The following is a 14,737-nucleotide window of genomic DNA, read 5'->3' as shown; positions in this document are numbered from 1 at the left end:
CCAGAATGTCCATCATCAGAAGCAGTCAGTGCAGCATGTTCAGTAGCTGTTGAGCTACAAGTAAAGGAGGACATAGAGGGAATTTGATTAGCTTTTTAATGAAAAATACCACAACGTGGATGAGGAGCAGCTAGAAAATGGTGTCAGAATATTATTGCCGTCAGCATAGGACTGAGTGAGGGTAAAAGGTGTAGACTTTTCTACATTTCCCTAGCTGTGAGGTACCTGTCCTAATGACATTTATTACCCTCAGGGAAGAGTTTGATAGACCTTGCTATATATTTTGACTTTATAGCTGAATGTCACAAGGAGCTGAAGCCATAATGATGTATTACTCCACACACATTAAACATAACATTTTTACTAGTGGTTGACGCTATAAACATAACAGTCCTGAAGTTACCTGAAATAGTTTGAATAAAGAACAAATGAAAATACAAAATACTTCCAGTACGACAAACTTACGTTGGTCTGAAACGATGTCATCATCCAGACAGCGTTATATAATAGTCTGATGATCAGACTGGTTGAATTTGATCCAATGGATTACAGCCAGTTGTCACCTCTCCAAATCCACATGTTGTTTATCACCGAGTCTGACACATTACCAAACAGTGTATTTCACACCACCGTCTCTCAACATATCTGCAGTACATCTAATTAGGAACCATACTAACATGATGGGACACATTCTGCCTTTAAAAAGACAACAATGGGATGATGATGAATGTTTGACCATATGGTAAAAAATATAAATAATGTGTATGTGCTCCTCCAGCGTACTCCCCGCATCAAGACAACCATATAAGCCCCTACATGAGTGGCAGCCAGTCTGTAAGCCCCGCCCCCTTGACCACGCCCAGATACTCACCTCTGCCCAGGGCCATGACCGGAGACGACGATGTCACCAGGTGAGACTTCACACAGAGGGTACAAACTAAATATGTTTCTCTGATTGCAACTTTGTTTTTCTGTCAAATCCTCCATTAACTCTAACTCTCCTGTTGTTGAACTACATGTATACATAGAAACATTTATTTATTTTTATTTAAAATTGATTTAACCAGGAAAAGCCTCATTGAGATTTAAAATCTCCTTTACAAGAGTGTCCTGGCCAAGACAGCAAAAGCACATTTAACAAAGTTTCAGACATACAACATAAAACAGTGACAGACAATAAAAACTTCAAAATAATATGGAAATAAACCTTCGACATGTTTTAGGGGTTTAATATGAATTGAGAGGTTAGTATTACATTTAACTAAAAGGGGTCTGGCATCTTCTTATCGTTACCATTCTATTACTAAACAGGTTTGATTTTGGGGCAATAGATAAATAGATTGTGTTAACTTCCCCAAAGGTTAATGCAGTTGATGAGGTTTAAATGGATATGAATATTTCTAATGGAGATATACGTGAAGCAGCTACCTATAAGAAACCTTTTCAGGCTATTTAGGTCAGAATTATATAAAGTAGTTATTTGTTTTAACAATGCCATAAATAAATTCATCAATATTGAGTTCATTCAAACAACTTTTCCTGCTTCTTATTATCTTTACTTTTTAAAGGATAATGTAAATCAACCTGTTCCGTTTTTACAGGATCTTCGCTTTGTCTTCTTTTGTCTCCTGTCCTTTGTTGCTTGTCTCATGTCCCCCTCTAAGGACTTAAGTGGCCCTCAAAGAGGAACATAAGATTAGGAAAGATTAGTCCCTAGAGAGTCCCCTGTCCTGGCTGTGTGTATGTGCGTGTGCGTGCGTGCGTGCGTGTGTGTGTGTGTGTGTGTGTGTGTGTGTGTGTGTGTGTGTGTGCGTGTGAAGGCAGATGGCAGTGCACATTTTGTCTGCTGTGTAAACTCAGTTCACATGTGTACACACACACACACACACACACACATGCACACACGCAGATACACTCTCGGCGCTGCTCTACTGTCTTTAATCCATTTTAATGGACGGATTACAGCCTATCACAGCCCAACTCGTCATTCAACTGGCGTCCCCGTGGTTACGAGAATATTACTCATTTCGTCATAACCCTCTGGGCCAATCAGTTCACTTTGGTTCTAATAAATCTGCTAAGCCTCAAACCGACTGCAGTGGTCCTTTTGACGTCTGCCCCTCTTCTTTCCGTCTTTCAGCTTTTCCTTTTTTGCTCTCTGATTGGTTTCCTCATGCAAATAGAGGATTAATAAATGTCCACTGAGGGTGCACACTTTTAAAAACATCTGCTTTCTCTCTAAGCAGGAGATTTCAGGTGAGGGGTGTCAGGATTTATTAATTTGTGGTTGTGTGCTGTTGAGACAACCAACTTTTCCTGAACTACCTTAACTCTGGGTCTCGGATCTGTCGAAACCGATTACCAGTGCTCTCACTTTAGCAAATGTAATATCTATTTACTGCACCACACTGCATGGAACTCATTGAGGCACTTTTTATGGAAAGTAACATGAGATCAGGGATTGCTGGGAATAAAAAACTGAGACACCAGCCCACCATAATAAATGCAAACGATAGTTGTAACACAGAATATTTATTATAAAGAAACTGTGTTTAATGTGGATCTGTCAGGTCTGGTAAGTCCTTGTATAGAACCAGGGTTTCAACTCTTTGACTTTTTTGGATGGACCTGCTTTTCCGACTGCCACTGTCAAGAGACATTCAGGTTATGTTGATTTACTAAAGAATTAAGCCATTTATAGGTGCAACCTGAGTTAGAAGGGTTTCAGTAACTGTGGTGGTGGAACAAAACAGAGACAGTGCAATACTGACATCTGCTGGTAATGATGGGGAATGATCCTAATTTAAATGCTCTTTCCTCCCAATGACACGGACTATCTATCAGCAATAGGCTTGTAACACTGATATTATACATGTATAAACCATTAGAATATATGCACTACATAAACTGCTAAATACAGTTGCAAAATTGCAACTAATAAGTTGCAGTTATGTTGCAAAAAAATAAAATATTAAATGATGAAATCCCTCATCCCGTATTCCTCTTTTCATACACTTCTCCTTGACACTGTGGTTAAAAAGGTTTTGCAACTACACATCAGCGAATCCTTAAGCAGCAAAAGAGCAACTGTTGCTGTCGAAGTTGTCACTGATGGCTCAAATGCACATCCATGAAGATGACTAAAACTGATTGCTGGACACCATCATCACAAGGTGTGTGTTTAATTTGTGTTTCTTCCAGGGAACCCAGGCGGGTGGTCCTACAGAGGGGGTCCACGGGTCTTGGTTTTAACATTGTTGGAGGGGAAGATGGAGAGGGAATATTCATCTCCTTCATTCTCGCCGGAGGTCCAGCAGATCTCTGTGGGGAGCTACGAAAGGGAGACCGCATCCTGTCGGTATGAGCTGAGACCTATTGCAAACAATACACACAGACATGTAATACAAGCAGCATCACAAGCAACACCATTAATTATTAATAATTATTAACTTGAATCCTGCCATAATTACTGTGTAGGTTATATAGGGTTATCAGGGGAGTCATCCTGTCTGTTTATTTTCCTCTATAACCTTTATTTCCTCTGTACATTATTGATGTGGAGTCACTACTCACAAAAACTGACATTTTTGCTGAAGCTGGATATGATCTGATTCGTCTGCCTTCGTTCAAAGTGTTTACTGTCTAAAGACAATTCATGTCACTGATAGTATTTTCTTTGCACATTACCAGTCACCACTAATGGCTGATGTGTGAAGCGGTATTTTGTGTTCCAAGGTGTAAGGTGAAATATAGCTTTCATTTTCTTCAATCAGGATTTAGTCCTCAGACTCTGGAGGCAATGATAATCCCTCCAGAATGACTGTGATTGTATTAGGATGAAAGTACTTACATGGAATGAGTTTAGGCATTACACAAGCCTTCACAAAGTACACGCGTACTACACGTGCACACATTCACGTGACAGGTCACCTGTGAGTTACCAAGATACAGTGTTCTCAACGGTGGGCTCTTGTGTTGATACATTTATTAATATTGATCCAAGGCATGAGCTCTAATGTGTGTGTGTGTGTGTGTGTGTGTGTGTGTGTGTGTGTGTGTGTGTGTGTGTGTGTGTGTGTGTGTGTGTGTGTGTGTGTGTGTGTGTGTGTGTGTGTGTGTGTGTGTGTGTGTGTGTGTGTGTGTGTGTGTGTGTGTGTGTGTGTGTGTGTGTGTGTGTGTGTGTGTGTGTGTGTGTGTGTGTGTGTGTGTGTGTGTGTGTGTGTGTGTAGGTGAACGGCGTGGACCTGTCCAGTGCGACACATGAGCAGGCAGCCGCGGCTCTGAAGAATGCAGGACAGGCCGTTACCATAGTAGCGCAGTACAGACCGGAGGGTGAGTACTGCTGATAGACGCAGTGCATTGGCATCCATCTCATGTACAGATTAATGCATGAGAAAATGGAAATGTAAATTGCTGCAGAAAAGAACAAAAATGATCTTCTCCCTCCTCCTCCTCCTCCTCCTCCTCCTCCTGGCAGTTTACCATAGACAAAGCAATTAATGTAATGCTGCCACATACAGTAATGTGGGTGGGGAAAAAGGAATAGTAAAGCCAGCATGAATCATTTTAGATGTGAAGCAGTACCATGATTCACAAGGTTTTATTTACTAGTTTTATTAGTTTTTGGGAATTCTTTTATAATGTTGTTCTCTGGTGAACTATTCAAAATAGTTGATGAATAGTAATCGATGGAAACAAGACATTTTCTTTTTCTTTTCTTTTTTATTCCATTATTTACCATCTGTGAAACATACACACACACACACAGAGTGAGTGAGATTTCCCAACAAGCACCATCTTCTGTCTACTGGGAGTTACTGAGACAACTGTAACCTTGGAAACCAGGTTATAACTGCTGATTGGCTCAGCTAATGGGATGCTGTCAAGGTGTGGGACCTGAGTATAACACAAATTCACACATAGGCACACAGTTACACAGCATCAGGTCTCCTGGCCCCTTTCTGGTATCCGCCATGCATTATTAAGTCAAGAGAGGAGCTCCATGGAGGTGTTGGTATAGGCAAGACCAGAGTATAATACACAGGAGGAGAAATTCATTTTTATTCCTACTGTATGTATGGAATATTTATATTAAGAGGCCAGTTGATGAGTTATAAGTGATGATTCAAAAGTGGACCCACCAGTTTCCGGGTATTATTTTGTCAAGTCAGGACAAGGCTATCTTCTAAAGACTCGTGAGAAGAGGAGAGGGAGGTTAGACTACGAAGAAGAATCAGAAGACAGCTGAAAGTGGTGAATATGAGGAGGGAAGTGTCCACCTCAACATAAACACTTTTATTGTGTGAAATTGGGGAGAGCTAGAAGAGGTAAGGGAAAACAGTGGAGGGGTTTAAGCCACGATATCATAGCAATATGTTGCAGAGTAATTAGGGTTTGGGTAAATACATATGGAGCCCAGATATGGATGCAAATTAATGTTAGCCCTAATAGAAAAGGGCAAAATTCATTTAGATGTGGAAGGCACAGTCAGAACATAATATCCCCAGGATGTATGGGCCGTTATAGAAACAGCATAAAGGTATGATCCGTACATCATGCTGAAAACATGATATATAAATTATGAATTCTAACTTAATAAGAAGAAGTGTGTGTTTAAATGAAGTTTCTCAATGGAGTTAATTTTCATATGTGAGGATTCAGGTTAAAGTGATATGGCAAAATGAAGAAATGACCAGACTCACTGTTCTGCAAGCAAGGAGATCCATCTCATAGCATTTAAACAGTAGGTCCCTTAATTATACCCATCATTTCTGACATGTTGGCAAATAAAAAAAAAAGAAATGTATTGCTGCACTAAATATCTACAACTTGTTAATGAAAGCTCTTGGCTATTCTAAACTGTAAAATACTGTAGATTCCACATAGGTTAGATGTTATTTTGTAGATATAATAATTTAATATTTGAAGAAGTCGAACATGCTGAGGTGAGATACTGGATACTGGCCTTTATGTCACTGATTACTGGAATAGTTTTTATGAACTACAACCCAAGTTTCTGTGACTTATTAAAAGGCCTTAAAAAGCTGTGATTCTCTTATGTCTAAATTTAACCTCAGACAAGGAGAAGAAGTGCAGAAGATAATAATCTGCATAGACATCTGACTAAACTCACTTCATTGACTTGACATACTATTCTAAACTAAGCGGAAAGTTTATTGTTGGCATGGTGATTGATGACACCTGCTAGTATCAGTTCATTTCTGAGGAGTTTGTTGTTCAGATCAGCACCATGGACAGCGCCCTTCCATCTTAAAGGATCTTTGAGTATCACAAACTCACTGCATGGAGGCTTCAAAGATGGCCACCCGAAATCACGTGTAGACATTCCTCCTTCCAATCAACATGTAAATGTGTAGTTGATTTATTATTAAAATGAAGAACAGCCTTTGGGGAAATCTGCTTTTCGTCTCAGCTGGCTAGAGGGCCTTGTCTGTGGTTGATTGAGCCCTGGCAGGGAAACGAGAGACAAAGTAAACAACTTGCGTTGTAGTAAATGTTACGGGTACACATCAGACAGGTAGTTTTATTTTGTAATACCAACATGTAACCAGACTTTATATAATGTTGGATGTGCTGCAGATAAGAAGCTAATAAGCTATCGAGCCTGCAAACTGATGTTAGCAGTGCACTTTTCCCATGGCTCGTTCAACAAGCTAAGGTGCAGAACAAGGCGTGTTCATGTTTGTTAATTAAATAAGGAGACTTAAGCAGGAAAAATAATCTGCCTCATGATCAAGAGCTAATGTTACTTAATGCATAGATTTGATTGGCTGCATGGAAACGTTCTCCATACATAGAAAGATAATTTATATTCTGACAAATTAATGCAAAAGTAGGAAATCCCCAAACCGTTCTGTCAGAAGTACTGGTAAAGCCAGGTTTGTTTTGAATGTACTGAACCTGTGGATCAATAGCAGAGAAGTTTATTTTGATTGAAAACTTTACTGCCACAACTCTTGCTCTCCATTGGAATAATAATATCAAAGATGTGTTTTACTCGTGCATCTGATGGATCTTTGGTATATCTCTTTTAGAAAGTTCAAATAAAACATTCCTTTTAAATCCTGCAGGTGCTCGACAAATTAAAGTGTGACAATGGTTTGATGGTCTGTTGTCTGTGCTAGGTCCAGCTCTGTGTTGGCATAGTTTGGTGTTATTTTGGTAATCTCACATTGACAACAGGCAGACGGTATCAGAGGTGGTCCAGCTGGCCTCACTAAGATCTGACTGAGCTGTCACCTGGTTTTAAAGTTCAGGGTGTTTCCTGCTTGACAAGAAACTATATGTGCGCTTCAGCATTTCAGGATTTTGCTCACATGCTGGTTCTCAAAAAGGAACATTAGGCTAGGAGTCTGTGTCTGTGTGTGTGTGTGTGTGTGTGTGTGTGTGTGTGTGTGTGTGTGTGTGTGTGTGTGTGTGTGTGTGTGTGTGTGTGTGTGTGTGTGTGTGTGTGTGTGTGTGTGTGTGTGTGTGTGTGTGTGTGTGTGTGTGTGTGTGTGTGTGTGTGTGTGTGTGTGTGTGTGTGTGTGTCGTGACTCTCATTAGTGACTGTTGAATGAACTCTATATCAAACCTTCTGTTCACGCTGGGCTTTGGTCAGCACTGTGTGTGTGTGTCCATGTTTGTCCAGCTCCCGTGGCGATGGCATGTGGTGACCAGCAATACTCCCTCTTTTTCACACACACACTTCCTGCCAATGAGAGAGGAGTTAAAAATTACCTCCACCAGGAGAGAAAAAGTCTCTCTCTCGCTGTGTGTGTGCAGGTCTCCTCCTGTTATTTATATTAAATATGGAACCCGGTGTACTCAAACTCAACACAGCTCTGCATGTGTGGGTGTGCTAAATGGGGCAGTTGATATATGCTGATGCAGCAGATATAGATCTGTGTTTATTGGAAGTACAGCAGATGCAGAGTGTTTGTGTGTGAAAGTCTTCATTCTGCATAAGTCCTGCGATCACCAATCACGTTCCAGGCTATTTTAAGATTATTATTCAGACCTATGGTTCTCAAATGTGATGTCCCCAAAATCATATGAATTCAGCCGGGCAACTCTGTTTGCCTGGATCTTCTCCAAAATCTCCATCTGCAAGATTATTTTGTAAGACATTATTTGGTACAGAATTAACTTTACTTGAGTTGTGGTGAATTAGGAGCAATTCATGAGCACATTAAATTGACTGATTTAATTTTCTTACGGTACATATTAGTCATCAGACAATCATGAAAAACAGACTTCTTCTCTGCTTTTATCTCCTTAACTTTACAGTTGACCCCCTTTTTTTATTAACAATATTGAATTGATATGTGCTGTTCGGATTCAATTCAATGCAATGCAGTTACAGTAGAAGGCTTTAAAATGCCAGGTGAACAGCACTTTAAATCATTGTCCACATTTCCATTTACTGAAAGAACCCAGTTTATGAAAATATGTCCTCATGTAACATTGTGCACATGCTCTGGTCCCACAAAATCCCAGTGTTTGTAACCTCAAATCAAAATTATATTAATATTGATATTTCATGCATATAACACTTTTTGAAAAGTGTATTTTTACAGATGAGGATAATAAAACTCACATGACAGGATAAGGAAACTTTAAAACATTAGCACAAAATACTTATACTATTATACTATTTGGCAATCTTCAATGACAAATAAAGTATAAAAATTAATCTAGCAGAACTAAAGATCTTGTCATTATATTCCACGCATTTTTCCTTGTCAATATCTGGCGCCTACATTACCCACAGTGCAACACAAACCCTGACATTTCGGCAAAGGATTCAGAAGGGTTATGCTAGTAGCTGCTAATGAAGCCTTGAGCCGCTAGCCTTAGGCAAAGATAGGGAGTGGGCTACGGAGGTCTGTAGTCACAAACTGACTCAAGTGACATCACTTGAGGCAATTCATATTTTTCAGGACAGCTCCCACTGAAGCCTCAAAGGGCTTTCATCACGTGTACCACATGCTCCCCAACAAGTGTAAAGAGACTCTGATGAATAAAGGCCACGTGCTTTAGAGACATCATCAGTGGCTGACCTGAAAGAGCTAAAATGTGTAAGAATTAGTAAAAAAGTGACACTAGTAGAGAAGCGAATAAAATGTCAGTAACAGATTAATATCTATCTAAAGATAGCTATTGTGAGCCACCATAAGCTACTGGTTATATCAGACCCAGTTTTTTTTTTGCAGCAAAATGTTGTGTGTATTTAATTATTTTTACTCATGAGCATTTGTAAAACTGTGTTTGTTCACTTTCAAACAACAAAGCTTTTCTTCACATAAAACCACATATAAAAAGTGATACGAACATTGTATTCGTTGAACAAATCAAATCACTTGAACAGTAAATCCTAAATAGACGCCACCCTGGTCGCCTTGTTTCTGAAGTGCTCAGCCATCAATTCTCTGTTCGCGTTCAATGCAGCCGATCGGAAACAATTCTTATTGTTCAAAAAATAAAATGTTGCGGTATTGACCATGATCTCCTCCTGTGCCAAAAGTTTCCTGATGCGGGACGAGTAATGCCTGCAGGTTAGACAGCAGTATGAGTCACCAGAATTACACACAATCGTCACAGACACACACTGTCACACACATACTGTACACACACGACACACACAGAGGCGGTGTCTGTCTGCAGTAATACTGAGGTGATGCAGAGAGGATTATCTGCACTTCTGTTAGCTTATTACACTGTGTGTGTGTGTGTGTGTACACCAGTTAAGTAGTAGAAGATTAGCAGCAGCTCTTTCTTTGAGCTTTCAGACACAACGTTGTGGGAATAGTATCTGCTGAATAAATACGGTAGGCTGCTTTCCTTTCTTTTCCCGAGACACGTTATCTTTCTGTTTCTTTCCACTTCTTCGTGCCTCTCCTTCCTATCCACCTGTCAGTCTTGGCATTTAAACTTGAATTGAGTACATTAATATAACACTTAAAACTTTTATTTGTTTCCCTTTTCTGGTCTCTTTTTGTCTCCTCTAGTCTCCTCTGCAATCTGATCCAGTAATCAATATAAATATAGATTACAGTACTGTATCGTATCAATTATAGATGAGTCTCCTCCAGCAATGCTATTTTTAGAGCCAGAGCCTCATATCGATTCTGGTTCACTTTAACAACAGACTACCAAGTGGTGGATATGTGTACAAAAGGGACGTCTCAGTAAAGGATTAGTCTCTTGTAGTCTGATATGTATATCTACTTAATGATTAAAAACTAAGTAAAGCCCACATAATGTCTTGGAAATGTAGATAATTAAATTGTAATCATCCCCTTGGAGGAATTAGATTTTTGCAACAGTAAAAGACAGTAAAAATAAAAAGATAATAAAAAAAATACTTAGGTGCCCTTTGGCACTAATGTTACTCACCAATATCTTTGCTCATAAAACATTTGTATAAACAATGTTTGGAATATTTAAAATGTTCACCAACCCGTCATCATTTCTTTCCCTGCCTTCGTAAACACATTGTTACGCTTCTCTGTACGTCACCGCCACCAACTGTCCATCAGTGGAATAGCGTGAAATCAGGTGTCAGGTGCGAAACCCACTCAGGGAAATATTGCTCAATAGCGCTACCAGTGGCCAACAACTCCAAAGGCTTCCTTTAAATGTCACATACAAATGAAATGTGTTAAAATAGTGATGACATGAAATAAGACGTAAAAGCCATGTTCATTCCTGCAGGTTATCTACATTACATACATGGTTCTACAAAAAGGCTCTGATTCAATATTTGAAAGGGTAAAGTGAAAAGAAAATATTGGTGGAATGCAAACTAAAGATGAGAACTGCCCGTCTCCAGGGGGTTTCTGTTAACACTGAAGCTGCACAATGCAGGAAAGGTCTCTGCTAGCTGCTGAATGGAGGAACAACGCTCCTCTAGGAAGAGGAGAGGAGAGCTAAATGAAGAAAGGAGAGTATATGAGCCCCAAAGTCATTAGTCTCTGTCATCACCCCTCCCCCACCCGTTCCTCTCCTCCTCCGATCTTCTTCCTTTTCTGTTTCTCTCTCCATTATGTCTTGTTTTCCCCCTATCTCTATTTTGCTCTCCGTCTCTGTGTCTCTCTCTTGCTCCTTAATCTGATAATGCTGCAATGAGGCGATGCACGCTGACAGAAACAGTCAGATGTTGATCACGTGAAGCTTCATGTGGGGTGATTTCAATGTGTTTTACTGTATCACTCTTGGTGAGCTTGATGTCCAGAGAAAAATATGGAAGTGTATATTTGTTTGAAGAGACGATTGAAGCCTATAGCATGACTTACTGACTTATATGAATACAAAGTTTCTTATACCTTTTGAAACCCTGGAAAAAAGAAAAATATCTTGTCTAGTCTTGGAAAGTAGCTTTACAGAAAGTGGAGCTGGAGAGAGAATGAGAGACAGATGAAGACAGACAGACATAAATCATGCATAGCGGAAAGAGTTTAAGTCCTCATACTTATGACGGCAGATGCTAATGTCTTTTTCTTTTTGTGTGTGTTTTTTATATAAAAGGAGTGGGAAATCAATTTAAGGAATATGAAAATACCAAAAGTCTATATTCAAAATGCTTGGTCAAGCTTTACCATGGGGGTGTGTGTGTAGACCCTGGGCCAAAGTAGGGCAGGAGAGCCTGGCATCGACTCAGCCTCCTGCATGAGTGACCTGAGGGAACAGTGTGTGTGTCTGTTGGAGTGTGTGTGTGTGTGCATGTGTGCATGTGTGTGTCTCCACCCTACAGCAAGCTGCTTACAAAGAGGGGGAGGAGCAAATGAACGCACCAGCGAACGAGAGAAAGAGAGAAGTGCAGTAGAGAGAGAGAGAGAGAGAGAGAGAGAGAGTTAGCATCTGTTGTTTCTGTGGCAGCTGAGCAACACTGGACTGATTTTAAACACACACACACACACGCAGATCCTCTCTGTGCCACACACTTCTGCATACCCACACACACTTCATTTCACACACTGGCTCGCTCACATGCTGGATCCAATGTGGAGCTGCCGTTAGATCTTCTCCATCATCTCTCTGTCTCACTCACACATCTGCTCTCTCGCTCTCTCGTCCTGTATTTTTTTGTTGTTTTTTTTTGGTCGTTCACATCCCGGGACTCTAAGCTGCAAAAACCCCACTCTTGCATGCACAGACACTTATCCGAATCATACCGGCATCATATGGTGTGGACGTTGTTGAGCCTTCCTGTCCGCCAGCAGCATGTGAGTACAGCTGGTGCGGTAGTTGGGGGAGACGGACCTGAACTGATTTATCTCTACACATCTTGCCTCTAGAAACACCTCGGCATCACTGTTTCGGGGAGTGTTTTGGGGAATGATGGTAACGCTAACATTGGAGTGAAAAAGGCAGACGATCTGGTGACACTGTTATCCCTCTGGTGACCAGTGATGCAGCATTAACATGTTGACTCTTTTTGGTCCGGTGACTTTGTCTCACGGTGTGAGAAATGATCAGTGATGGGGAAACATCGGTTTAGTATTAACTGTTTGCGTTCTCTTAATTGTGGTACTTTCACTGTATTGCCGGGTTCAGTTGTCACGACTTCAAAAAAGATGATCGAGCTCAGCTCTGACTTCTCAACACCAGCGCACTTTGTTCTGAAAGCAGAAGATGATCAGAGCTGCAGGCTTGGCAGCGCTGGCTTTGTCTTTCTCTTCAGGACTTAACAACACTATACTATCTAATAGCTGAAACACAGTCTTTGTTCTTGTTCTATAGATCACATCAACTCTCTGGAGCTCTACATAATCTATTTCAACACCGCTTCTCATTGATAAACTTCACTGTATCAGATGTGATTTCGCTGGACTACAACTGAGCTCACTCACAGTCATTAATCTGTTTCCCTCCCTCTCTTCATTCTGACTTGTTGTCTCGCTCCTTCTCTGACTCCCTCTCTCTTCCTCTTAATCCCATAATGCTGCATTGAGGCCATGTGTGTTGACAAAGACAGTTAGATGCCGATGATGATGAAAGTTCACACAGTATCTGGTAATGTTGATGTTTGTGATCACTCTGTGGCGTGTCCAGTCAGACACACAGAAATAGAAGTGGTAATCCATCAATTTGTAATGGTTAGAGGCGAGATTGAAAATGTTGGACTGAGGTCAGCAATGAAAATATGTAAGATTAAAGCAAGAAAAAGGGTATTTTAATCCTGAGATTGGAGGCAGTTGTCCTTTATGTGCAGTATTGCATTGTGATACTTTCCATGCTTTCTGCATATGACATGTAGCATTGAACGTTAAAGGTGAACCTCCTTGTTAGCAAACATCCAATTAATTTCACTTATTTTTCCCAAAACATCAATGTGTTGTTTGAAACCGTAGCTCTTGAAAAACAAAGCATGGGGAACTTGTTACTCTCAATATTTCAGTGATGTCAGAAGTGTGTGGCTTGGAGCCGTTTTAATGCAGTTTAGTTTTTTGCGTCAAAGTGTCGGATTAATGAACGCTTTGGGGGAAATCAGAGCTGAGATCTGGCTGTTGTGGGCTGGTTTCTGACAGCGTTCAGACGCTTAGCGTGTCAGGAGAGATGTAAACACGGAAATGAAAACAGAAACGGGGAGAAAAACAGGAAAAGTCAGGAGATACTGCAGGTTCTTGTGTGTGTATGTGTGTGTGTGTGTGTGTGAACCATTACTGTGGACTTTAGAATCTAATTAACCCTGAGTAATTCAATCATACTCGAGGTACACTACAGAAACACACACACACACAGACAGACACACAGACACACACACACACACACACACACACACAGACACAAACACACACACACATGCAGACAGGGACATCCTTCAGAAGGGCTTTTGCAGGCTTATTGCCAGTGGCGTTGTCATCCGTTTGTTAGTTCAGAGGTTTCTGGGAAGCTGTGTGGTGAAACCAGAGGACAGTCATTAAAGATTTACTTATCTGTTGTTTGTTCAGCCATTCTGAATAAAAAATATCTACATTTAATGCTATTTTGAGACTGCAATCGCCTGGATATAAGTTTATATCTTTACTTTGCCATGAATGCACATTTGAGAGCACATTTGTCATTTGTTTTTTCCACTTTGTGAATTTCCATAAATAATGTACATTTATAATTAAAGATGCACAATCACATTTTTATGACCACTAGAAAGAAATGGGTCAGAAACTAAAGCGTTTTTGCACCATGGAGCAGGAGGATACTAAAGCTCAGTGCTTCTGTATTGAGTGTGTGAGCAAACCATTGCACTTTCCATTGATTGGCCAACTGGTTGCTCTCTTTACTACTTGTCATTCAAGTAGATGGGGATACAGTGGTTCCTGGCAATTAAGGCTGAAAGTGCTGAAAAATAATTGCTGTAATTGTGTAAAACATCATGCAATTGTGACATTTTAATTTGCACAGGTTTGAGAAAAAGAAATGCATTGACATGTTTAGGTTGCAGTGTTACGCCTGCTGTGTTTGTTTGTTTGTTTGTTTGTTTTGATTCCAGCTTTGTGTTTCCAGTAGGTTAAACACATTCTAGCCAACAAACAAATATGAGCCTCCTAACTCCTGCACCAAGAAAGCTAAATCACACCCCTGCTGCCCAATTTTAGTTGTATGGTTGACTTATGAAACTAAACATTTCACTATTTGAAGGAAGGAAACAATGAGGGAGGGAATAAGGAAATGGTTTGAAATAAAAGACGTCGATAGCCTCGCGGCAGACCTCTGAATCTCTGCCCACATCTCG

The 14,737-nt window shown here is 40.3% G+C and overlaps 1 protein-coding gene across 3 annotated transcripts in view; it reads left to right on the top strand.

The window, feature by feature from the left end:
- The window catches only part of LOC117729574 (disks large homolog 1-like), a 94,117-nt gene that overhangs the window by 61,402 nt on the left and 17,978 nt on the right, over positions 1-14,737 (top strand). For all 3 annotated transcript variants that reach the window (XM_034530789.1, XM_034530788.1, XM_034530787.1), the window contains 3 exons: positions 779-911; positions 3,202-3,358; positions 4,230-4,332. In XM_034530789.1, the coding sequence (XP_034386680.1) occupies positions 779-911; positions 3,202-3,358; positions 4,230-4,332 (393 nt within the window). The remainder of the gene's footprint in view (positions 1-778; positions 912-3,201; positions 3,359-4,229; positions 4,333-14,737) is intronic.

Source organism: Cyclopterus lumpus, chromosome 4 (assembly GCF_009769545.1).
Source record: "Cyclopterus lumpus isolate fCycLum1 chromosome 4, fCycLum1.pri, whole genome shotgun sequence".
Lineage (NCBI taxonomy): Eukaryota > Metazoa > Chordata > Actinopteri > Perciformes > Cyclopteridae > Cyclopterus > Cyclopterus lumpus.
The sequence above is the reverse complement of the archived record's forward strand: the minus strand, read 5'-3'. Positions and strand labels throughout refer to the sequence as shown.